The sequence below is a fragment of the Macrobrachium rosenbergii genome, chromosome 48 (genome assembly GCF_040412425.1).
Source record: "Macrobrachium rosenbergii isolate ZJJX-2024 chromosome 48, ASM4041242v1, whole genome shotgun sequence".
NCBI lineage: Eukaryota > Metazoa > Arthropoda > Malacostraca > Decapoda > Palaemonidae > Macrobrachium > Macrobrachium rosenbergii.
Genome location: NC_089788.1, coordinates 67,498,946 through 67,525,943, shown reverse-complemented (window position 1 = coordinate 67,525,943; position 26,998 = coordinate 67,498,946). Strand labels below are relative to the sequence as shown.

Below are 26,998 nucleotides of genomic sequence, written 5' to 3'. Positions count from 1 at the left end.
ACCTAATTGGATTCTTGCATGATGCCTCATTTCTGTGCAGTTCATATTTGCAGTAGCTTTCTTGGGGAAATTCATTTTTGGAACCAAAATATAATTCATCTCCTTGCAAATGGGTTGGAGGGAATTTAACAAATGCCTCAATCAGTATATCTGTCATCCTTTTGTTTAATTAACAACTTATATGATAGTACTGTAGTTTGATCTATACATAACATAGCATTTGATAAGAGGTGGATCACAATTAAATATAGCACATAGCTTGAGTGTAACATAACCTTGGGTGAAGTATGACATGCTAATTTGAAAATTAGTACTGCAATAAGTTCAGTATATTTTCTTTAAAAGCAGCATATTGAGCATTAGGTGATTCTAGTGATATTTTGCATATGGCTTGTGCTTGACACCGGTTCATTTGAAATAAATGATAATTACTGATACGTGTGCTATTTAAAAGGGGAGAGTAATAATTGCAAGGGATGGGGAAATTTTTTGTTCATTTGTGTACACAAGAGTACTGTCAGTTTTATTGTATCATCAACAACAAACTTGTTATAAGGTAAAACGTGAAAAAAATCTCAACAGTGGGTAACTTAAACACAAGAAATCTACAATATATAATCTTTATTATTATCCAAAAGTAACAAGCACAGTTTTGGCTTCTTGACAAATTTCTTTTTAGCATATATTAATGGTCAGTTGATGACATATGGAAACACAAAATGGGACTCTAAGACACAGTACAGCAATATCAAAAGCTCAAATTAATTGTGAATCACACATTCAGCTGCCAAAATGTAAAGTTTCATCTTCAAATTCCAAAAAAACCATAAAGTACCGAAAAATCTTCCTCTGTCTTGCCATATGTCACTCCTAACATTAATAGCAAATAATCATATTATATGTTAAAATTTTAAATCTTCTTATACAGGAACATTAATATGATTCTTTCATTTTAACCACATAGAAAATATAATGTTAAATACTTTTACTTTCCGATTTCATTTGATAAAAATTGCTATAAGACGGTTTTAATCATGCCTTCATGATAACTTTTGTCCTCCATTTTTAGAAAATATTACTCAACGGAAAACTAAAATTTGAATACAAAAGTGAAATAACCCCAAACACTTTAATGGAAAGAAAAATGTGAAGGTGCAAGGAAGAGAGAGGGAGTAACTTAGATCTGTGGCTTGCGGCTTTACCAAGGTGTTAGGTTGTCATGGTATTTGTTGTCATTAATGTCATTAAATAGTTTAAGCACACCCCTGAATTGTATTTAGATTTATAAAGCAAGCCCAAAGTTGTTCTCAAAAGAGGGTTGAAAATTGGATCAACACAAAGCTAGAGAGTTTGGTGGAGGGAGACCAAAGGGAAATACTAAAGAGTAAAGGGGCAAAGAAATGTGGGTTGGGCTGAAGAGACACTGCAATAAACCTTTAATACTGGCTGCAGGGTGCTATGCAAGGCACACAATAATCAGTAACTCTACCTACTGGGGTCACAGTACTTGTAACTAGGTTCCAATCATGTTATAGCACTGACAATTGTTATTGGAATTGAATTATTGGAATGATGTCACAATTTTAACCTTTTAACTGTCATAAAGTTACCGGTGCTTTTTGGCATACTGCCAAGTTGTCTTCGTTGAGGTTTATAATATGAGCCATGAACATTAAATAGGAGTGGCAGTTTTAATCCTTAAGGGACTGCAGGGCTCTTCTGATCCCCAGTGATTGCATATGAAACTCCTGAGTTCAGTTCGTGTGATTAATGTCATGTTGCACCATAATATTGGAATGAATTTTGAGCAAAAATGTTCCTATCACTTGAATGGGCCATGAATGACTGTGTGGCAACACTCACACCACAAACCAGGATATACTGTATTAGTGTGACTTGAGATTTCATGGGGGAATGTACTATGTGACCATCCCACGTGTATATTTCCCCATAAATATCCTCAGGGATAGCTGTTGGTATTAGTTATCTTTTATGATAGTATGTTAAGTACAAAAGGACATATATAACCTGCTAAAATTAGTGTATTTTTACGAGTGTCATGGAAAAAGAGGCCCTGCACAGGGTTGGGAGTATTCACTTGTCACTTCGAATGGAAGATACAGAAAATTTTTTAGTTTTTTTCTTATACCATGTGCATTGGCATATCATCCTCTTTCCTGTGATGGTTTTTTTTTTTTTTTTGCTTTTAATTGGCCGCCCTTAAAGTTTGCCTGTGCGTGAGGTATTGTTTAATGTAGGCCTACATTCAGCCAGGCCTGTAAGGGTTAAGAACCATAATGCAAAAGAAAAGTTGATTTTAATATTTTTACCTGTTGAATGACTGAAAATTAAATTGATATATATCAGTGTACTTCCAAGTCCTTGTATTGCCAGTGTCACTGTACTCCCAAGTCTGTGTCCCTAATTTTTGTCACTTAAATTGGACATTGAATAATTTAGTTCCTCCAGTTGTATTCTTTCATGCATAAATATCTTTTGGAACACAATAATTACTCATAATTACCAAACTAAGTTAGCCTTGTTTACTTTTCAATCAATACTGTAGGAAAAAAAAAAAATCTTGATAAAAAACTGAAATACTGGAGCGAGCCAGTTAATTTCTGCACCACTGTGATATTTAATAAGCCAGGGATAACAAATCAGGGATTTTATATAAAAACAAAAGACGAAATAATCAAAATACTGGATTACATAATTCCAACTGTCCATTGTAGTATGAGGTATTCCTAACCATCTTAATAGCATTATCACTTTACAGATACCAGTGAAATGGTCTAAACATTCCTTAACTGATACATCAGTAATGCAACTTTAACAAACACTAATACGGTATGGGATGTCTAATTAACAAATGTCTGTTAGTAGGCTAATTCACTAGTGATGAATTATGATTGGTAGTTAACATCAACATGGAAAATTGTTAAGGCATATTTCTATATACATTGGAAACCTATTCAGTAACTGATCACTATAGGGATGAAATATGACTTCTAATTTGTTCCCTTTGGTCTATCCACTAGCGAATTTATCACAATATTAACCTCATTCCTGACATTTTTAAACTTCACTATAACCAAGAAACATTTGAGAAATATTTTTAACCACAAAACTCTCTGACTCATCCTATATGTCTAAGTTCTCTCCAGTTGCAGTTTTGGTTACACTGTATAGCAAAATAAATTATTTGGGAGTCTGTTAATGTGAGGTACTGGTGTATTTTGAAAAATGCCCGTGCTGCTTTAATCTTGCTCTCTGTAGAATTCTCCTTCACTGAAGATATAACTGTATTTAATAAAAAAAATGTCTTTGAAGTTGTGCAAAATAACTGATCTAAAAAAATACTAGTTATTTGAGCTTTGTAATCCAAAATGCACAAAATTCACTGAGGACTTTTAAGAATTTAAAATGATTTACCAGAGAAGTTTATTTATGTCCCTCAGTGACTGGAAAATTGAAGATAAATGCTTCTTCATTTAAAAGCATGCAACAAAAAGCAATACCAGTAGACATCGGGTAGACAGCATAGCTAATTATTGTTCATAAAATTATCTACTAGTGGTTAACTATAAAGGAAACAGCAACATAAAGCCTTTCTCCAGTGCTGGTAGAATGGGTGTAAAATCATACCTTTTTTCAGAGTTGAGGACCTTTACACAATCTCATTTCTATGCAACACTGTTGGGTATTGCTATTGATTATCACAGGTTTGTAGGCTTAAAAACAATATGTAAGCATTAAATTATTTCAAGATGAAAAAAAGTAAGGGTTATATTTCCATTTCTGTGTAATAGCAAAACTTTTTCCAGTGGTTATTTTGCGATTACACTATGACAGTAGAAATAATATGCCAATTTAGTCAATGATTCTAATTCAGATTTACAGTTTGTAAAATAACCACCCTCAATTAAATAACATTTATGATCAAATAATTCTTATACACCAAAAGCACAGCAGTTTACAATACTGAAGAAATTCCCATCACTTTTTATCATCTGTGTGAGATAGGATAGGCCAAGGGCAAATATTGTTAAATAGACCATTGCCCATTGCATAGTAACAACATTTATCTGTAAAATCTTACCTCCTATGAGGTGTTTCCTGCTTTACAGCTCCTCATGTGATATGCAGATTAAAAGTTAGCATGAGGAGGTGCAGTATCAAATGGCAATAAATTTTTTTAATTTCATCATTATAAAAATACCAACCATTCATATTATATTAAAGAATCACTCCCAGTATCGGATATTTCTTTGAGGCTCATTACTTCAACCTTTGCACGGCCTTTCGTAGGTCCTATGATGAGTTCTTCAATTGTCCGGTAGTGTCCAGGATCTATGAGTCCAACCTAAAGTAGGAAAAGTTCAGTCATGAAAAACAACCCAACATGGATGAATTAGTTTTGCTGAAGAATATATTCTTGAGTCCCAAGGATTTCATTAATGTATATATGATACTCATCCCTTGGACCAGGCTGCCAACATGAATTGTAAAGGAATAAAAAACTACTAACAAAATTCACTACTGTAATCTATACAATTTATATCCAAGAAATCAAGATTATTATTATTATCACAGTATATATAATGCAGTTTAAAAATAACTGTACAGTACTACTACTAAATCACACTGCTAGACTCATAAAGCTGGACATAAGGATTGTTTATGAATGAGATAAAAAAATGGAACAAGGTAAAGTTCAAGAAATTAAAGCTAAGTAAGAGAATAGCTAGTGAGGTAATTAGCTTCATATTACATACTTTAAATCTTACTATAGACAAATATATAGCAGTCTGGTCAAACGACTTATAAACACAACACTTTCCTTCACCACAAACCTCTGCCAATATCAAGAATTATACCTATTGTGTAAAGAGACAGATTTAAGGGACTGGATATTCCTGCGAAAAGAGATTCTATCATATTAAGGATGCTTAATTCTCAACAGAATTTAGCCTTATCCACAAATTTTCCTCTACCTACCTGGCCCAATGAAAACTATGTTGGCTCTTGAGGCTTACTTATACCATTCTGAGAATAAAGCACCATAAAAATACTCTACATACTCACCATGTTCAAGTCTGGATCAAAACTTTCACTCTCTACTTTCATTAGAGGTGTTATCTTCTCCTTTAGTTTTTTGGCTTCCTTGGATGGGATTGTGACATTAATCTTCATCTGTGCTCGCTGGATAGGAATTGTCTGTGGAGGAGTAAAGCTGTGTATAATCTCTATAGTAAGATTCAAATTGCAGACACCATGTTTCTATGGGTACTGGTAGTACTGTGATATCAAAAATGTCATGAAATACCTACTAATTAGCTGGTTCATAACTGAGGACCTTTCACTAGATGAATTTATTAGCTACTTGAATGGTTTATCATTGTACTACACTGGAAAAGCACTTCCATTTTATTATAACCCCTGAACTATTTAAATTAACTTTCCTTCAGCATCAAGCATCATTACCTCTAAAATTACCTCTAAAACAAAAAAAAAAGAAAAAAGAGAGAGAAAAAAAGCATACAATATTAATGATTTACGTTTCTTATGACTCTGTCCCTTTCGTTTTATGTTCATGACCACTTTTCTTTCTCCAAATGGATTCATGATTACACTTATGACCAGCTTCTCATCATCACATCCACACCTGGTTCTCTCTCCATTCCTTCCATTTCCTTCTGGCTTGGTTCAAATTAGGTGATTGGGTGTGATGAGGCATTCTACTGAGCAGGTCCTACCTTGACTGGATCTAACAAGACAGATTTCATAAGCCACTTGAAATTGATTACTGATGACTTGAACCAAAACCAGGATTCTCATGGTTGGAGGGCTTTATCATTGCTATAGTCTATTTTGGTCATCTGTCTTCCTTTCCCCTCATTGTAGTTTTGCTCCTCCAAATTTGTCAATATCCTGTGGTGGTTAGTAGATGGCCTTCTCACGAATCTCAAAAAACCCATCAGATGTAAAATCAGTGCACCCCAAACTTGGTGCTTTTCCCTTCCTTATTTTAGTTCAACTCTTTTTCCTGCTGGTTTAAAATAACCTGACCAGCCATCATATTCCTTTCCTCTGGTGTAACATAAATTCCCTATAAAGGGACATAAAGCATGCAAATTACATGTGATGGATCTCATGGCTTTCTGTCAATGGCCTGTAAGTCATGACTTTCCTTGCAATCCGAGGCCAGGAAAATTACTTTTAACCATTGAAAGGCAAGATAGCCTCATTTCTTCCAATATTTACAAGGGAAAATCCACAAAAACCAACATAATAAATATCCAATTAAAAAAATCGAGTGCCTTCATCCCCAATAACATCATCAACATCATGACCAGTTGACTCTGACACAAATCAACAGTCAACAGTACAAAAGAAAAACAGCAATACAGATGTACAGTATGTTTAGTTAGTTAGTTATAAATGATTTGTTTAACCAGACCTCTGAACTCTTTTAGGGTTCTTCTTGGGCTGGAATACAGTATGTTTAATGAGAAAAATAAACACATATGATACATATGTAAATGACCCTATCCCCAGGTCAAGTAGGGTCCTCTTTTATTGCTGTGTCTGTTTTAAGAACAGAATCAATCGTCCTACTTCCCTATGATCTCTGGTAGTGGTGGCTCATCCTGGGTCAGCAAATTCCTTCACACCTTTTGTCGACTCCTCTCACTAAACTGGGTCAGCAAATTCCTTCACACCTTTTGTTGACTCCTCTCACTAAACCTATCTTTAAACAAAGGCCTACTGGAATTAAACCCTGGTATACAAAACTAGAGTTTATTTGCAAATTTAACGATAGTGATTCAGCAAAAGCTACGATCATGAAATGGAGCAAATTCCACCCCCTACAAATGGGAAACATCACTAGAGGACATTCTGATTCACAAACATTCAGGTTAACGATTCTAAACCAGCTAATACTAGTGACTAACACCCTGGCCACCAAACAAAGTAATAATATCATAATTATTCTAGACCACAATAAATGTCATATGGTATGTAAAGAGTAAACACCACTTCCAAAATATTCGTCCTCACTAGACAAAACCAGAATTCCTGTTGATAGAAACCTGAAATGGTGTTACAAGACATTCATATTCAAAACGGAAAAATGCACAATGGAAAATAGAACAGGACAATGCATAAGGGAGACACATTGGGATTTCACTGCAGCACTACTAGGTCTTTCCACCAAATGTCTGGAAAAGATATGTGTTCATGAGTTTTGGTGCTCACTTTCTATGGCGACAAATAACAGAATTTCCAGTGGCGATCTTCCAACACTTCACCACTAACCAAAACATACCCAGTCTCAAAATGAAGTCCCCCTGCAAGAGTCTACCCTCCTGTTAATATACCATTAAGGAGTGCCACACACACATACGCACTCACTCAATCCACTTCTCCGGGAAATGTGATGACCCCGGTTCAATGTCCGTGATTGACCCCGGTTCAATGTCGATCACGCTGTCTCCATGGACTTAAATCATGATCACTGTCATGAAAACACATGCATGCGTCAGACAACCTCGTATCTAACTGTGCAAACCTCCAACGTCGACACAAATGCACCTGCAGCGGAAGTATCACTGACAGGCCAGCACATAGTTTGTCCAGTCATCCAAGACTTAATACATACAATGCAGTTATACTTGCTCATTGAGTATTACTGGTCACACCAACATGCATATACTTACTCACTGAAGTGACTGAAAGTATGGGCATGTTGGTGTAACCAGTGGTATACACCAACATGCACATACTTTCAATCATTAACAAAAAATCAAGACCTCTAGGAGGTGGGTAGTGATTAATCTTCACAATAATCAGTAAAAAAAAATGCACAAAATCATCTTGACAGTAAAAAGATTAAAAGGTAAAATAAAGGTAAATTGCAGTTGAAAAGGCAATCATACACACATCCACAGAGTACCATGCCAGTTAATGACAAAATCTGAGTTGAAAAGGGGCTTTCTTTTGTTGTAAGATGGTCCAGCCCATTGTTAACCACTTCACAAAGTTAAGTAACTGTTTGCCACACAGTTTCTGTATACTTAACTGGCCCTGTTGAGTTAAATATATTTTAGTTTAGAATAAATATAACAGAATTTAACTTGTATAGACACATTCACCATAATGTTTGCTACCTTACCTCTTGGAGCTGCTTGATGACCTGAAGAGCTTGTTGCTTATTATTTCTCTTTGGGTTCAAGCTGAAATGAAGGTCTTTCATGGCATTCTCAATCATTGCAACAGTGTATGGGGTCTGTGTTTCTGGGTTTATACATTTTTCTGCAAATAAAAATAATTTTGTTATATTGCAAGACAAAGTAAATCTAGTCACTAATATGTAGTTTGAAAAATGAACTAACTCAAAAAAGTTTCGAACCATAATCCAATCACTTTTTCCTGTGATACCACAACATTGCTAAATAGTCCAAACTGATTTTAGAAGGTTTTTAAGGATAGATCTTTTTATTTAGTAATTTCCACCCTAAATATGCCCACTACCCTAAACAAAGAGCAAACAAAAATTTTGTTCATTAAATGATGAAGTCTCATTTCTTGTCAGGCATGGCCTTTAAGTTAAAATAAGAAACATCAAGTACTATATGCTGAAAATCTATAAAAAGTTTGATTTAAATTTAGCACTAATGTACTGTATTCACTTTTATATATACTGTAGTACCCACAGCATATGAAGCACTAATTAGCTCAAACTCTTTCAAGCTTTTTCTTTTGGTTAAGTAACCAGGTTTTCTTTTGAATATTTGAAAAACAGTAACAAACATTAGAAGCCCATTATAGATCTGGTTAACTTTAAGAGTAAAAAAATTTTTAACTATTTTGAGCAATGTTGAAAAAAAAATAAAAAGGATGAAATTTATTTCGTAAGGTATTTGTATTTCTGGTCAGAGACTAAGGGAACCTTTTTTATATGGTACTCAGATGAGTAAACTGGGATATTTCTCATATACATAACAGTTATCCACTTAGTAAATTAGCACATCATACTGAGTGAAAATTTGAAAAATCTGGCCATATTAGCCAAAATTGCAGTTTATATTGATACTGCTACACACAATTCACAAAGGTTTATGAAGTTCGGTATTCCTTCACCAATACTTCTACCAGCTGTCAAAGAAAGCAACATTCCACACATCTTTTTGTAAATATCCCTTTTGTTAAATACTCACCTGACACAATACATGCAATCTCCTTTAATGAAGACTCCTGGTTTGCCTGTCGCTCTTTGTCTGAAACCTGCAGTTCCCCCTTTTCTAGAATCTCCAAACAGATCTGCCAAATACAGAATGTGGTTCAACTGATAAATTATATACTTCACAGCAACTCTTCTACCAATATTAGTGACTGTTTTAGAGGCAGCAGTTATTATGATTTATTTTGGGTAGTTGTCAACCTATAGTATACTTGCTTGAATAATTTTCTATTCACCTCATTACACTCCTTCACTATAACGTGAGTATTCTGAGAGTATTTGTTTCTGTACAGAAATATGCTACATGTTCTAGAAATTATCAAAATATCAGAAATATTTAGGGTTACAAGGTGTTTAATAAAATATACTACAGTACTTTACGATAACTATTTGAACATGTTGTACTATGGCAAGCATTTATTGTCAATAAATATCCTCAATTTAAAAGTTACGAGAACTCATGGAAAAGAATGTTTTAATGAAAAATTTTTTTTCAATACAAATCAATTAACCATGTCATTTTTGTGCAATGGAAACCAAGTTGCACCAACTTGTCCCGTGAAGACTGACAAGGCCCTCCACTGTGCATGCACAGATCCTCAGATAACAATATGCTTTATTACTCATCCCATTTTGCAACAAGAACACTACAGAATAATGAAGGGAAGGGAGGTGGGCAGTAGCATCATAATTAATGGGTTTACAGCATGCTGAAAAAGCAGGCAATAACATCATGATTAACAGGTTTACAGTATACTTAAAAACAACATGTAATGTTATAAAAATTATTAGTTTACTAACATCATGATATTCTTATATTGCCTAAATAGCAATTTAGGAGGAAGGATAAGGAAAGAGTCATACCATGAAGTATGTAGGAAGAAGGGCATTAAGACATGAAGAAGAATAACATCAGAAGTCAATCCATAGGAACCAATAAGGGTTAAGCATGAAAGCAAAGTTTGTACACAGTCTGATGGGCACACCATGTAGGAGCTATGGAAGCAAAATGTTTTGTACTCAGTAGCATAATGTTACTGATGATGCTGATTACTTTCCAAACATTGATGCATGAAGTCAGATTAGTCACACCTCATAACAGTAGTGGAAATGGACAAAGAAAGTAGGGAGGCGAAGGATGAAAACTGTCAAGCATGAACAAAAGATGGCAAAATGGTACAGACCATCACAAAAGGCAAATCTGGGAGAGGGACATAGAATAGCCACTGACCCAAAAATCTTATTGTCTTGGCACGTGCAATTTTAGTCTTTCAATTGCGACAAGGTGGTTCAACTAAAATTTTGTTCAATAAGGTTTTAGTAAAAAAAATCATCAATTTTTTGATTTCCATGAAAAAAAAATACTAAGTAAAGATACTACTATTACTATGCTATTTTTAAAAAAAGCCATTTATCTAACCAGGGCTGATACACCATGCACATAATTTCAGAATGGCTCAAATTGGTGGTTATTAAGCATGAGAGACTATCAAGATTTGTTCAAGTTCCTTCTCTCTCTCACACATTTATTATTTTATCCTTTTTTGCCCATATTTTGGTATTGTTAAAATTTTTGCTTTAAAACAGGGTTTATTCAGTTGACATCTCATGCCTCCAATACTTAGTAGATAATATAGAAAGACTTGCATGGCCCAACTCTTCATCATTTCCACCTTAAATAAAAGGCATCTTTTCCTCTCATGAATACAGTAGTCATTTCCTGGAATTTAAGTACTTATGAAGAAAGGTGATGATGATGTTCATGCGAAACAACACCTACTGACTACTATATCTAACAAAAGCCTACTCTAGTGGTGGTAACCAGACAGTATTTCTTCTCTTAATTTTTTGTCAGTGTTTTAATGACTAAACTGCATTTACCAGTCAATGTCAGCTGCTTACTAAATACCCAACCACACACAAGTTCTTTTATTTATGTGGGTTAACATCCTCCTTAAGGCTCTCTTGGTACCGAAACCCTATGTATGCTTAGACAGCAAGCAGTTAAATAAGTGGATTTAAAATATCTAGCTTATCCAGAAGCAACCTCCCACAGAGACCAAAAGTTGATTAAAGTTCCTCTGGTGCATTTTCCGAAACTCCACTGAATCGCTTCGGGCCCTATAACAAAGGTGAGAAGCCTCATCTGCATCTTCCAAAGGAACAAGTACATAAGCAGCATAACCTGCTGATATGAGTGAACTGTAAGTTAGAGCTAAATGATTCCCCATCCACTGGGGCTGTCTTTCTCAATACAAAGAATCAATGTGAGAAAGTCGATTCTGAGCTTACTTATGCTTATATTAGATAAATGGGTTTTGCTAAAACAAAAAATATTTGGTACACTGTATTCATGAGTAACAAATATTGCATAAATGAGAGGCTGCACAAAAGCCCCGTTGCTTCTGGTTAAAAATACAAAGTACAGAGTATTTACAAATATCACTGACCATACATGTAGACAGAAATCTCATTTTACCAACCTTCTTTTGATCGTCTGAGCCAAAACTTTTCATGAGTTCTTCTTTCTTAGCAACTTGACCCTTGGACACATTAGTGAAGACTGTCTCACTCTGAAGAACCTCATCCAAATCCTTTTCCCTGGTAAAACAAATCCAACAATTTAAGGATATGATGATAAAGCCCATATGGGCATTCTCATGCTAAGCACACTAATTACTTTTCTGAGCGTGTTTTGTAAGAATGTTTGCACATTATAAATAGTAGTGCCATGTGCTCCATGATGAACTGCTTTTAGTCTTTTGAAAAAAATACTGTACACGACAAAAGAAATGGGTAAACATACTACACACACAGATCTTCCTGATACTTTAAACCTAAAAGATAGGATCTGATTAAGAAACATTTTACTGATTTAGAGACACATGCTCTACTTGTACATATCTACATATTTTATATGACAGCCTTGAGATCTTATGTTGGAAGTTAAGATATCTGGTAGCTTAATTTTAACCAGGCATCATAAACTACCAGTACTTGTACATAGCATAACTCCATAAATTCCATAACTGTAATATTATCTACTGAGATAAGATTATCACGGCTATTATTATATTTATTTTTATGGGATAGCTAGTTTAATTACAACAAGAAGTATCATAAAAACTAAAGCTGGATCCTTTGAGAGTTATTGAAGACATACAATAATGGGTAGCCTTACAGCTGTAAATTGGGGAATTTCAAACATCTGAGCATACCTCCTCCCAGCAAACATGACCTACACCAGATACTGGTATATATTTTTGTATTACAAATTTTGATTAGACACCATACATTGATACATATTTTTGTATTACAAGTTCTAGTCAAAACATCAGTCAGGAATAGTAAGCTTAGGGCAATGCCATTTAAATCAGATAATCCTTTCCACACACTGCTTGTAGAAGCATTAATTCTAAAATATACTGTAAGTGGTATTTCTATTAATAACTATAATAATGTATATTATCCAAATATAAATGAATGTTACTGATTGTTAAAACTGGAAAATTTTAAAAATAATAATATGCCTGTTCCTTAGATTTACAAACCCTCATCTTTTAGTGGATATCATTTTATGTGAGCTGGACTGGTCGTTGAAACTTGGTAAAAGGGTTTTCAAATTTGGCAGCAGGGCAATTGGGGGATGGTTAGAGGTTGATTATTCTTAAAAATTTGCTATTTGTTTTCATAAGGATACAAACCCCTTATCGTTTAAGGACTGGCATTTACAATGCAATTTTACTAGCTTTGGTAAAAAAAAAAAAAAAAAAAAAAATACAGAAATCATAGAACAAGGGTGGGTAAAGAGACCTCTCAACATTTGGCAGGCCTTAAATTATGTCATGGAGACTATGTTAATAGATAAGGTAAACTTTTGGTTAGGTTAGTTTAGTGTACAAGGCCCTAATGGTAGTGTAGCCTATCTGCTGCAGCCTCCTACCACATCAAATCAGCATTTGCATACATTAGCATAACATGCTATTTTACATAGCATTTTACTTTAACCACCTGTGCTTGTTTACTAATACTGCTCTAGTTTCTTGCTGTACCACTATGGCCCCCCAAGTGGTTTGACAAAAATGACAGTTATTTGAAATTTGGAAACGACAAAAATTAATTACTTAAAATCACAGGAAAAGTTACTGGAAAAGCATATGGTTCAAGTTAATTTTGCCAGCAAAATCTGTTATACATAGGCCTATATCAGATATCCAGGCAAACACCTAATTGTGGCTTGTCACTCATGGTTAAAAAACGGCAGTACTATGACAAGTGTTTGAATTGACAGAGGTTCAGAGGCAAGTTCTAAATAGTGAGGGAAGGGGTGGGCCTAACTCTGTAAGAACCATTACTCTTCTTCGGGTTAGCTCTTGCCTTAGACTACAAGGACTGAAAGTACAGTGGATGAATACAGTGCCTTAACAGGCAATAAGAGTCCAGAATCACCGCCATGTTGGGATTTTGCAAATACTTGTGCAAGATTTGGGTAAATTATCATAGGCAACATCAACATTTACTAAGCTAATTTTGGATGACATTGGCTACATTTTGCCTGTACTAGGCCGACACTATATTGGCCTAGCTAATATTAGCTCTTAAATATTCAGGCTGCTGTAGTCCTGTGTTAGTCCCAAAAATATCGCCACGTTCGTAACAGATAACCTCTAGTCTAGCCAGAAGAAGACTGAGCTAGCCTAGCCTACGTAAACAAGTTAGCCTACGCGATTTAGGCTAAACAGGTTGGTCAGCCTTGACAGTGTTCGCCAGTCATCAGTATCGATTGAAATTTAGTATCGAGATATTTTCAAGACCAAATGGCATGTGAGGTTAAGTATTTGTAGCAAAAAAGCAAAATAAAAAAATGGACTGATCGACTTACACCTTCTGCCTCCAGCTGAGGACTTTGTTCCTGTAGCAGGCAATTTCGAATCGTTTTCCTCCTTTCTTCATCCTGACGATGGCGACATTCGTCAATCTGATTTGATTGGTAGGGGTATTTATTCTGGCACCACCACTCCTGCTCATTTTGGCTGTGCTAGTTTATCACTTCGCTCAAAAAAATCTGGTGACAACAGGATATGACAATGCCCCGTTGACTGCCGAGCCTAGGCCTATGTGGCACCGTCAGCTAAGCCCCGTCTATAACAAGTTCGTTTGAATGTTCTCGAGTTGCTTGAGTACAGATTTTAAACTGACAATTCCTATTCCACTGCAAGCAGTGGCGTTTACAACACTGCAAGCAATGACGTGACCTTCCCCTATTTACTAATGGAAGCACATTGTTGTTGTGGTGCAACGTTGTGCCACCGATGGCATTGCGTAGTGCCTTTAATATTTATTCGTGCCATTCGTCTTCTTGAAAGTTGCTTTTATAAAGTTTGCTTTCAGTTCGTTCATGCTTATTATATTGTACATTTAAACTGTATAAAATGTTATATTTTGTATGAAAGGAGCTTAGTAGTAAAATAATGTTTACGAAAACTGTATATCCTAAAGGACTGGATGTAACCTGTTACGACATGTAAACAATTGAGTGTTATCTTTGGTATTTTGTTGTTTATTCGTTTGTTCCTTTACCTTTCTTCATCACTGAAGATTTGTTACTATCCCATCGGTTTTCTTGTAAAGATAAAACATGATAATTCGTCGTGACCAGAAGTGACACGTTATGCAATAAGGCCAGTAATATTCAGCCATGAATATGATGAAACAATTGAGTACCTCAGTAATAAAACATCTTATCATGAAAGGTTCACCATTGGAATTACAAGGTCTACTAGTGATAAATTGTTTCAGATGTGTTAGGATACTCATCGGTAGTGAGATGCCCTGCTTGAGAGAGAGAGAGAGAGAGAGAGAGAGAGAGAGAGAGAGAGAGAGAGAGAGAGAGAGAGAGAGAGAGAGGGGCGGAGGGAGACGAGGCAGATTTTACTGGATATTGTTGCACTGCAGACATCAGTGAAAATGTTTTGGATTTCAGAGATAGAAATATGAGAGCTTTGAAGATTATAAATAGTGTGTGGCAACATTCTTGGTGCACTGAAGTAAGATCAACACTTATTAAAAGAAGATTCAGTGAATCTTCACAATAATCTTCATCATTGATTTATTTTTTTTTTTGGGGGTGGTCCTTCCATTTTTTTAAATAGACATATACAAACGCTAATAAAACGGTGCATATTATTTATCACGATGTACCTTAGACCTCTTACCGCATTATCAGTTCTTGCTTCGATAAGTAGATAGTGAAGCTCATTAGGGATGAACGCAACTTTTTCATGGGGTGATTGGTCAGATAGAATTCAGTTAAATAAATTATGTGCAAAGTGATTTTAGTCATCCATATATAAGTATTTCTTTATGAAATCTACATTCATTTTGTGATGATGTCAAAATTTCTCCTCATCTAATGACTGATTAGTTAATCCTATGTTCCTCACTGTCTTTACTGTTTGCAGTCCTCTATTATGTATTTTTACTTTTATATGACTCTTAACCCTGTTGATATACATTTGTGTTTTATCTCTATATTTTTTCAATCTTGTTTTGTCCACCTAACCATTTATGTCCATTTTGTTCACTGTTTTGACCATATTATCTTAGGTGTTGTCATAAACTGATAAAATTGTCTGTAATCTGCGAAAAACTCCATGACTTTTTTAAGTGGTTCTTTCGTGGCATAGTTTTGAAGTAGACTTATAGTTTTCGATTTATCCGTTAATAGTGCTTTTAGTGCTGTAACTCTTAAACCATTCCATTTCATCACAGCTTATTTTCATTTCAGATCTTTTTAATATAAGCCCTTATGCTACGGTATGAAATGCTTCACTAGACCTAGCGGTCTTAACATTGCCCAGTTATTATAATCGATATTTTTCAGATGTCATTATCAATGAGCACTAGATCATTTGATTGTAGAGAATTATCTTTGAAGTAGACTGAGTTTCTGGTAAGATGTTGCTCTCTTCAAGGTTTCCAACGGGGCGTGGTTTTAGTAATTTTCGGTAGAAACGACAAGTTTTTTTTATTGGTTATTTATCTCCATTGTCTCACTTTCTGGGTAGTAATCCTGTTCTATGCTCTTGCTTATCTTTTCGTGGTACTACCTGACAACTTCTTAGTTGGAAGCAGCTAAGAAGTTTTTGTTTTTCGTTGGCTTCTTCATAATCAGTCTTCTGAAACTTCTTAGTTTTTCTGTTGGGAATTCTGGGAGAAGATACCTATCCCACTTTCACTTACAACACACACACACACACACACACACACACACACACACACACACACATACATATATATATATATATATATATATATATATATATATATATATATATATATATATATATATATATATATATATATATCTTTTTGGTTTGTGTTAAAGGTAGTCAGGTTATGACAGTGCAAGAAGTTGCAAGCTGCACGTACTTCTAAACACTTTATCAGTTTAGCTTTACTCACACATGTCGCTTCTAAACACTTTACCAGTTTGGTTTTACTTACACATGTCGCTGAAACTTCAACATATTTAATCTTTTGCTCCTCGATGTCACAGTCATCGATCCAGATGTGAAAGTCAACAAATGAGTTTACGTTATTTCATTATCGTATGTTTTTAGGTATTCCTCAGTGAAGATATTAACTGCTTTTTTGAATTGCACTGGTAGCCTATATTGCACCACCATTCTGATCTTCATGTTTTCGTAAGATGTCTTTATATTTATATTTTCTCATTGCTTTAGGAGAACAAACACCTACCCAGTCATCTTTCCCTACTCTTGGTAGATAAAATTCATGTGAAGTCTGTATCATTTAATTCATTTTTTATCTTTCGTTTATGCCATTGCTCAGTCAGGTTTTTCTAAGTACTAGTAGTATATCAGTCTGATTATCTGTTATATGTTCCCACATTTCAATAGTTTCGATTCCTTCCCACTGAATGTTCAAAAGAAAACACTCCTTTTCAGATGTAATCCATGGTCAGTTGTACTTTATATTCTTCTACCTTACTTGGCCTTCTGTCATAGTGGGTGTCCTGTTGTGTTGGGACCTTGGCAAGATACATAATTTGTCTCATTTGAATCACATTTTTACCTTGTGGTCTTTCCCACTCATGTATCATACAGGGTCTTGTGCACATTTCTCTTGCTCATATCCAAATATCTGGCATTTTAATCTTTATCTTGCACGATATATGTCATAGACGCTGCAGTATTTATTGGGTACGTGAAGCTTATTGTCAAGTATCCCCAAGCTCTTTATTTGTATTCAGTGATAGCCTGATATTCATTATCTTATGGGCCATCAGAAATTCATTCGAAAAGAGAATAATAGAACACCATAAAAAATATAAGAAATGCATATGAGAACTGTGCAGTTTTGATTCAGGGTGGTGAAATTATGCTGTCAACTGAACTGTCCCTGTGTGGGATTAGTGTCAGTGCACCTCACATGGTGTACTGAAGGGATTACTAAAGGTAGTTTGCAGCATCCAGTTGACCTCTAGCTAAACCCACTTTTTAGCCTTTTACTTTTAATCTTCATTGCTCTTTCATTAAATTTCCCTACTTCTGGAACATCTCGCTGTGTCATCCTTAACCAGTATGCCCATGTCGTTTTGTCTTACCACTATATCACCAGAATGTAGATTTATCTGCATCACTACCAGTAAATTTTGTGCTAGCTCCCTTATACCATACCTCCTGAATGCAGCAGTGTCCACATTTTTTCTTACCAGCATTTCCACCACCTCCCTGCAGTTCGCCCTTTCTCGTAAACTTTTTTTTTTAACCATGCTAATGGTACAATACATCAGCTTAGTATTGTCTTGCCATTTTATTATTTAGATTATCAGAAACCCATGGTAACTTCATTAAAATGCAGTATATTCAGTTTTGATGTAATCAGTTATGCTTCCTAGTGTTAGGTCCTTCATTATTAAGCCAGCAAGTGCTTTCAGTCTTTGTTATACAAAAGATACACTGTATTTTAATATGAATAATTACATGACCTCAAAAACTTAATGTAGTTTAAATGTGTATTGTGTTTGTATACTACGTGTGTTTTTTTTTTACTGAGCAGTATAAGAGGGAGGGACGTTTGCTTGCCCATCTCTCCATGCTCAAGGAGAGTGGTTGGATTTTACAGTAAGCCTCACACATGGGATGACATTTTCACTTTCTTCTAGCTTCTCCAGTTCTGGTTAAAATAGTTGCCCTCAGTTATCTTAACATCAAGCCAAGGCAATTTTCCCAGGAGCAGAAAAGTATAACAAGCTAGTCTGTAAACTGTATGGATATTTGCAAAATTTACAGTGGCTTTTAGTTTCCATAACTATAAACTAGAAGTGCCCCCAGTCCTTCTGATTGATGCTCTCCCTCGTCTGCTGGTAGGGAACAAAAGTGGAAGCTCTTGGTGTAAGACATGGAGGACTTCTAGCAGGGGAAGGTCTTACTCAGCACAAACTATTGCTTTGGTGGCTTAATGAGTTATTCATCACCTGGGACACCCTTGACTGGGGTAAAGGTATGGTAAAGGTATACAGTAGGTAAAAATAATTATTATATTGTTTAAAATGTTTAATTTTTCTTGATACATTTGTAAGACAAGTATAATAGTATTCATCTCAAAGAAATTGAAATTCAGTCAACCTTTTGAAAAGTTTGAAGCAACAAATTAGGTTTTCAAGACATGTGAGGTTCTAAAGCAGTACCTGCTGGTTTCACTAAAAGTTCAGCAGGGATTTCTAACGGATTAAAACCAGGTACTGAAGAAACTTGTGGGATTATTTCTAGTTGTTTTGCTTTTATCTGTAAAGGAGAGATAATAAAGCTTATTAGAGCAATTAAAGCAACACAAAGAATTCTGAAACAGTAGTAATACTGTATACTACTTGTAATAAAATAATACAGGATATAATCATACGATAAAACACTGCTTGAAAAACTTTCTCAGTCTGCAGGTCTACAGTACTGACAAACATGGTGACATGATAGAATATTAAATTATAATGTTAAAGACTGAAGAAACTCACAGAAACTGATTCATAAATAAAGCTGATCACAGGCAGAGAACAGAGTTCAGTAATCAGAACATTTGATTTGATGTGAGCGATTTGGCACTCTCCCTCTTGGGGCAGGTCTCACCTGCATTTACACCCATTGCTTCATTTGCTTAAGCAGGTATTCAGCAAACAAACACTCCACAGTCACAACCCTCATCACTGTATTCACAGCTACTAAGTCTCAGAGTTTCATTATCATACCCTGGGAACAGTTTTGGTTAATATGTATGGATGTCTGCTTTTGCCAGAGATTTATCTCTTTTAGACATAGTTGTTTGTGGTGGTAGGTTTTTGTTACCTAATATTAGCAGTTATGACTTGGACCATTGACAGATGGTCTCTTGTTTGTCAATTTTTCGTAAATTCTATTTTTACAGATCTTTCACTTCTCAGTTGATCCCTGATCCCCTTAGAGCAACCAGATTTGCTGAACAGCAGCACCAATATGCAGTAAATGTGCCTTGCTGTCAAACTTCTCAGCTCCAGAGGTCCTTTATTCCTCACACCATCAGACTGTGGAACAGTCTCCCAGAGGATGTCGTGCAATTGGAACTTCAAAATTTCAAGCAAGGATGCAATGCGTTGCTACCCTAACATACTTTCCATTGCATTTTAATACATTTTTATCTATTTATTTTTTCTTTTTTAAGTGAGATCTCTTCTTTCTATATTTCCCTTTGCCTCCTCTTACTTCTCCCTAATGAACACCATATTCTTTGGAAGCCTGTTCCATATGAATAGGGTTCATCTTCTGAATAATAATAATAATAATAATAATAATAATAATAATAATAATAATAATAATAAAAAAAGGATTTTGACAAAGGAAAAATCTATTTCTGGAGAGGGGACCGTGTCACCCAAAAGTCCATTCAGCACTTATTTCTAGGTAATTCCGTTGCTAGATACCAGAGAAAGCTAAATGAAATGCTGGAGTTACTACCCCAGAGCGAGCTCCATTAGATGGAGTCGTGTATGGAAAAGGGTAAACTATAAAAACATGGAACCTTATCCTATAGAGATCCCAAAGTCAAAAGTCCCACAGAGAGGTGCCGTTACAAACCCATGCACCACTCGCGGACAGTAACAAATCACCGCTAGTCGCATTCCATGAAAGCATCACCCCACCAGAATGATGTTTACTATGGGGGGGACACGACACATGACAGAGGTGGGTCACCGGGTGACACAGTCCCCTCTCCAGAAATAGATTTTTCCTTTGTCAAAATCCCTTTTCTGGATCGGGTCCCGTGTCAGCCGGTGAAAATTAACAGAGAAATAAATATCATTCTTAAACTGTAAGAGATAACAAAAAGTAAGGGTAACAGAAGACCAAAGGTCCACCAAAAAAAATTTTTAATTGCTAGCAATAATAACAATAATGTACAAATGAAACTGATGGGAGCTTAAAATTAACATGACAATATAAAAAAAATATACTTAAACAAAATAACTATACAAAATTGAAAACATTATAACATAAATGTGTCAATTAGACAAAAATACCGATAACACGGTCAGGTTAGAAAGACAAGGCACGCCTGACTGAAATGACTGTAAGGGGATAACTGAGGCAGTGGAGAAAGAATTGACTAGGAATCAGAAAGGGAACCAGAGGGAGGGACAACGTTCCCTGCCGCGACTGCTGAGAATTTAAGAGCTTCTAAATTTCAAATAGTGACGTTTGAAAACCAAGGGTGACTTCCAACCAGTGTATTTGGTAAGATCCGTGAAATTCATGTAATGGAAGTAGTTAATGGAGGTGGCACAGCTCTAATATCATGAACTCTTGGGACTGAGTCAGGATTAGCCTGCTTGATAAAGTAAAGGATTTGTTGTCTAATAGCAGACATAGAGATATCCAGAAATAATAATAATAATAATAATAATAATAATAATAATAATATGATAGCTCAGGAGACAGTTGCCAGTATTATTTAAATGCCAAATATGTAGATAGTAATGAAGAATGCAGTTAATTAACTTAGGTTCAAGCTTCAACAAATAAAACAAACAACTTATTTCTGCCAACCATATGGGTGTGTTGCATAGTGCAGTGGGTAGGGAATAAGGAATTAAGTCCAGACATTATCTGCAAACATTCAACTTTTAAACCTTCTGACATTCGTATTGTGTCAAGTAATCCACCACAACAATAACAGTATTTTAATGCCACATATTTTACGACAGCAATTCTCGAATAGGGGAAAAGGTAACCTAAGCCTTATAATATGTCAAAATATGATGTGGGTATTCTGTAATTAACGTACAGTGGATCAGTTGTGTAAACTACTCTGTTCTGTGAAAGGCAATGTTTGAGCATTATAAATAACATTCAGCAAATTTATAAATGAATAAATTAACTGCCTACAAGTGTTTATTTTTGGAAACTAAAATTGACTATAGTAATTAACAATATTTATCATTGCTGCCTGTATATTTGGTTACTCAGGTAAACTGAAAACTGTTTCATAAGCTACCATGTTATACATAAAACTGGATCTGCTGTCAAGTTTTTTGCTAGGGTATGGTACACAAACTTTCAGACTTGTTGGAGTCAACTGCAGTATGGATTAAGTGGAACTCTATTTCATTATTATCATCTTACTCCATACAGTACAATGTGTAGCCACATAATTATTTTTTCTGTGCAATAATGACAATCTGCAGGTAATGAACCACATGTTTATATTTGCTGTCATCCTGGCTGATGCCAGCCTCTCTCACCACTAGTCCCTAAGTAGGTATGTAGAAGGAAAATACTTCGTTCTGGGCTTCACGACAGTATTTAATGTCCCTTGGGTCAAGACTTGCCATTTTGACCTCTTATATCACTCATTTTTTATGTGGAATACAATACTTGTTATTATCCTCATACAGACTCTTCATGCCTTGGGGGCAGCCTCTGTCACCAGTGACCCCTATAAAAGTATGCAAAATGAAGATACCTTGTTCCAAACTTCAGAACAGTGCTGGTGTCTAATATCCCTGGGGTCAGGACTTACCAGTTAGACCCTTTCTTATATCACCAACATGTTTTGTGGTATACATGTACCACTTATTATTATTATTATAGAGAAACTTAACCATACCATTGCATCAAATTTTTAGTCGAATTTGTCATTCACAAAGATATGTTTACAATAAGTGACAAAATCAGAGCATGACCATAGTTAAGTTATAAGAGAGCAAGGAGAATATATAGACGAGATGAAAAGTAAGGACAAGAAGTACCCCAGCTAGGGCCTAAAATAAAATAGTGCAGAGAACATTTGTACAGTGACTACACACCTCAGAATATTAAACATTTTTTATATGAAACACTACAAAAACTCATAATTTTGGCTTATGGTATATTGGGGTAAATATGTGATTAGATGAGTGAATTTTGTAAAACTGTCAAGAACAATATGGAATTAGCATTGACTTAGAAAGTCACTTTCAATAAGTACTGAAGTGTGCAGTAGACTATGAAGCATATTGTGTGTGTGTGTGTTTTAGTTAACAGGTTACCACAAGAACCAATGAACAAAATTTAATGAAAGTTTACTTTCTTCTCAAAATTTTCCAGTTTCAAAGAAAAACTGTGTTGCATTTGCATTCCGTGGGAACAGATCATAATTCTTTAATAGTCAATCCTTTTGATGTTTCCTAATACATATACCTTCCAAATTTTATTAAATCCAAATTTCCAGTTCTTAGAATATTCTGTTGACATTCTAACAGATGAAAACAAGTAAGAACATAACATTCTTCCAAGAGATGAAAACCTGGCAGAAACTGACATAATGAGCTCCAAAAGTGAAACAGAAAGATTTTTCTTTGAAACTTGATTATTCTACATAGCGAGGAAACCTGAAAAGAGGTTTTAGTAATTTCAGAACTGCAGAACTGTCCTTGAAAGAAAACTTTTACTCAAAAAAGAGAACACTGAACACTAATTCAAAAACTTGAATTCTAAAAAGAAACCTGTTAGTAATTCACTAGAGCTGTGTGAAAATAACTCTTCACTGAAAGGAATGCCCAAAATTCTGTGGTTAGGTGAGAGAAAACTAAAAAAAAATGTTACAAATGAAAACTGAGAAAACCTGCTATCCAAAACATATTTATTTTTGTACAGATTGATAAATGGATTAAATTTTCATTAAGAGAGCGATTATCTCGTACTGCAGAGTTTAATTACTCTGAAAATCAATTAATTAAGTGTTTATTACCTTTTTGACTAAAGTTTCCATCTTCACTTCATAATAAGGATCATCAGGCTTCAAAGATCTACTTGTTTCGTCTGCCTCCTCCTCCTCCTCTTCTTCGTCTTCAAAGAGGGGGCATGTCTGGGGAGAGATGGCTTCTCCAAACCTACTGAAATATGAAAGACATTTTTTCAATTATTAAATTTTCATTGAATTTTTCACAAATTACTGATATGTACCAATACTGGTATTCTTTGAAAAGAATAAGCTGATAATGCCCCATTTGGCCCATGCCCGATGGGAGCATGGAAAAGAATAGAATTTTATTTCCAGAATCAGTGTTGGAAGTGGTTGTCTAATAGGTATTATGAGTCCACTTACGAGGCAAAAGAACTCATCTTAGCCCCTAAGAACTGTAGCTAAAACAGTAACTAAAGAAAATACATGCAGGTCACTTGAAACAGAAAAAAAGGGGATCTACACAGGTGATTTTTCTTTTTACTAAACATAAAGTATTTCATTATCCTGAGAATCTCATATGGCTTGTTCAAAAGATTTATCTTGACTGAGAAATGAAAATTGGAGTAACGTAAAGTTGAAGAAGTTGGACAGCTAGATGGAAAGAAACAAAAGGTCTCAGATGAAAAGTTATAAGTGACAGCAATGCAGCTGGGTATAATAGGGTTACTACCAAGATCTTTTAGTTATCTACAGTGTGCCTACAAGATATACTATGGGGTACGGGGGCATGGATTATCCAAAATACCTTTGATTTGAAACAGTAAAGATAGAAGACAGAAAGAACCACCTCAACTATGAGAGCTAATACCATGCTAACATAACTGTGATGAAGAAAAGAATTTACAACATACAAATAAAACAGTCTCTTAAAAGTATAATTAGCAATTTATACCATTTGATCTCTCCAAAGAAACTTAGAAGTACCATAACCTGAAACACAAAATGTTCTGGGGGGAAGAAAGGTTGAATAATCAGAGAACTGAATAACAGAGTAGACTGATGATATTTATAAAGATCAGAGTTATAATAGAGTGGGAACAATAGAGGACAGCTGTGAAGCGAACTGAGATAAACATACTGTTGAATCATCAGCAAAAGCATAACTAGGAGAAGACTGGTAATGGTCTGTAATAATGAGTGAGAAGGAGAACAGAACCCAGGGGGTAACAGTACTAGAAATGAAGGCAGTAGATATTAAGCCATTAGGAAAAAAAGAGTGCTGAGACAAAAGACTGGAGGTGAATTTATAGAAGGGAATGAAATCATGCATAGTAAGTTTGGGTAACAACACTTTATGCCTGACTCTGCTGAATGAGATCCATTAAGGTGTGTTAAGCACTACAGTATAATGATAACTAATATCACTGTTATTTAATAAAGTAGTTTAATCAAGCCACTGAGTCAAAAATTGTAACACACAAACACATGGCTGACCAATGATAATGGTTTTTATTATAACTAATATTCATCCGTAAACAATAATCTTGATAAGCATATCTGTTGAGAACAAAAACAACAGGAGTAACACACATTAGTTATATGAATGCTCATACTCAAGACACTTACGGTAGTTTTCTCTTGATATAGAGAAGGAAGACAATTAAACAGCATACCTTTCTGTGATGATCTATATCATCATCAATCATTGGGAATAAAAAAAACCACCACATAAAACAAACTTTCCTGAAGGATACAGATCCAAGGAGACCAAGGACACTGAGACAAAAAAGTAGAATGCCAAAAAGGATAGAAGAGAAAAACTCGGGTATGTGACACCAGTATCAGTATCTCTGTAGAAACAGGAAGCCTTATAAACAACACACCTAGTTTCCTGGCCACATTAAATAACATATTTCTTAGTGGTGTGAAAAAGAAAGCTTCTAGTCCGGGTTAAGACCAAATGTTGTTCAGTATTCAGAATCATAAAGAAAGTTTTACATAGGCAAAGCTAATTGTGGATCAAGACCACTGTGAAATTGGTTGGTCAATAAAATCTTAGTTTTGCTGGAGTTCAGCTTATGCCCCACTTCCTGATCCTTTCCACATCTTGATCTCTATTAAGACCAACAGCAACTTCATTCAACATGCAGTATAGGTAGCACTGTCCACATATTACACTACTGTACTTTGTAGATCAATAATCATATCACCAGTAAACACGAAACAAAAAAAAGGTCCTAAAACACTACTTTGTGGAATGCCAGTAGGTCTTAGGCTTGTAAAACACTATTGCTTAAAATACAAAACAGTCAGTAACTATGTTCTTTATTCTACAATGTTCATAAAAGCATTCTTTATGGTTAATTAAATCTAAGACAGCACTAAAATCAACCTGTACAAATCTGGACTTACATCTATTACTAAGATTAGTTAGATAAAAAAGAGCATCATAGATATTTTAGTGCTTCCAACTGGCATACTGGCTATCACAATTCAATATCTATTATACTTTTTATCTTTTCTTGATCAGTTAAGCTGTTATGATTACTGCAAGAGTGTTTTCTGGGCTTATCTGTTATTCATGATTATCTTAACATGATTTACAAGAAATGAAATAGTCTTTTCCTGAAGGTTTACAAGGTCACTTTCATAATACTATATCAGCTTGTGGTGTATTAAACATATGTTACATGGTCCCCCTTGCTAGAACTGTGAATTATTGTCTACACTTTCATTACTTCCCATTGTATATCTTGATTCATTACTTTCCATTATATATCTTGACAAGTTTCGACACTGACGATATTTTTTATAATACTGGTACGTGTATATGATTCTTCAGGTATGGTCATGTGCTATACTGAAGGCTAACGTGTGTGTGTGTTGATTATCTCTACTCCACAATGCAGGAAGATTTGAATACTTGAACATTAGTTTGATTTAAATTTTAAAATATAATTAAAATCCGTTTCATCTTTGTATCTGCATTTTAGAAACCAATAGTTAACATCTGAATTTTTTGTAAAGTACCTGCTGTTTCCAGTTTTCTCATTTGGTGATTCTTCCTCTGCTTCTTTCTGTAAATGAAGTATAAAAGTGACATAATTAAAGAAAAAATAATCATTACTGCGCAGTGCATTATCATGAAAAGTGTATATAATATCAATAATTCATACAAAAGCATCATCATCATCATCATCCTTGTCTCCAGCACCACTTGACACAAAGGGCCTCTGTGAAATTCCACCAATCTTGTCTTTTCTGTACTTTATTTTCCATATAAATCCACTCATCACCAGCTTCCTCCTCACAGTTTCCATCCAAGCAGGTCTGGGTCTTGCAACTTTTCTGCTGCCCAGAGGAGCCAAGGTGACATTATTACAGTCAATTCTCCCAGAGGTCATGCAAAGAGCATGTCTAAAGCTGTCTCCATCTCCCTTTCATCATTTTTTTTGTATACATATGGAACTTCATTAATTTTCCTAATGGTATCATTTCTAACATTTTCCTTCCATCTACCTCCTAATATTTTTA

The 26,998-nt window shown here is 35.0% G+C and overlaps 2 protein-coding genes and 1 long non-coding RNA gene across 5 annotated transcripts in view; 1 reads left to right on the top strand and 2 right to left on the bottom strand.

Annotated features, from left to right (window-relative positions):
- The window catches only part of LOC136831496 (uncharacterized), a 162,637-nt gene that overhangs the window by 87,128 nt on the left and 48,511 nt on the right, over window positions 1-26,998 (top strand). The gene's annotated exons all lie outside the window — the stretch shown is intronic.
- On the bottom strand, window positions 605-16,224 carry Sbds (SBDS ribosome maturation factor). Its single transcript, XM_067092017.1, has 6 exons — window positions 14,130-16,224; window positions 11,731-11,848; window positions 9,225-9,327; window positions 8,180-8,319; window positions 5,089-5,220; window positions 605-4,366 (listed from the first exon to the last, which is right to left on the bottom strand). The coding sequence occupies exons 1-6, from the start codon at window positions 14,273-14,275 to the stop codon at window positions 4,235-4,237; spliced, it is 771 nt and encodes a 256-aa protein (XP_066948118.1). The 5' UTR covers window positions 14,276-16,224; the 3' UTR covers window positions 605-4,234.
- LOC136831494 (uncharacterized) overlaps window positions 18,801-26,998 on the bottom strand; it is a 29,466-nt gene continuing 21,268 nt past the window's right edge. For both annotated transcript variants that reach the window (XM_067092015.1, XM_067092016.1), the window contains exons 6-8: window positions 26,495-26,541; window positions 23,528-23,672; window positions 18,801-19,059 (exon numbers count right to left, since the gene is read on the bottom strand). In XM_067092015.1, coding sequence (XP_066948116.1) covers window positions 18,934-19,059; window positions 23,528-23,672; window positions 26,495-26,541 — 318 coding nt within the window. In that variant the 3' untranslated portion in view covers window positions 18,801-18,933. The remainder of the gene's footprint in view (window positions 19,060-23,527; window positions 23,673-26,494; window positions 26,542-26,998) is intronic.

Excerpts from the sequence above, each read along its gene's own strand:
- Sbds (XM_067092017.1), bottom strand. The coding sequence starts at position 14,275 with ATGAGCAGGAGTGGTGGTGCCAGAATAAATACCCCTACCAATCAAATC. Across the intron at positions 9,328-11,730 it reads GCTCAGACGATCAAAAGAAG|ATCTGTTTGGAGATTCTAGA; the intron begins GTTGGTAAAATG and ends TGTATTTGGCAG. Across the intron at positions 5,221-8,179 it reads TCATCAAGCAGCTCCAAGAG|ACAATTCCTATCCAGCGAGC; the intron begins GTAAGGTAGCAA and ends ACTCCTCCACAG.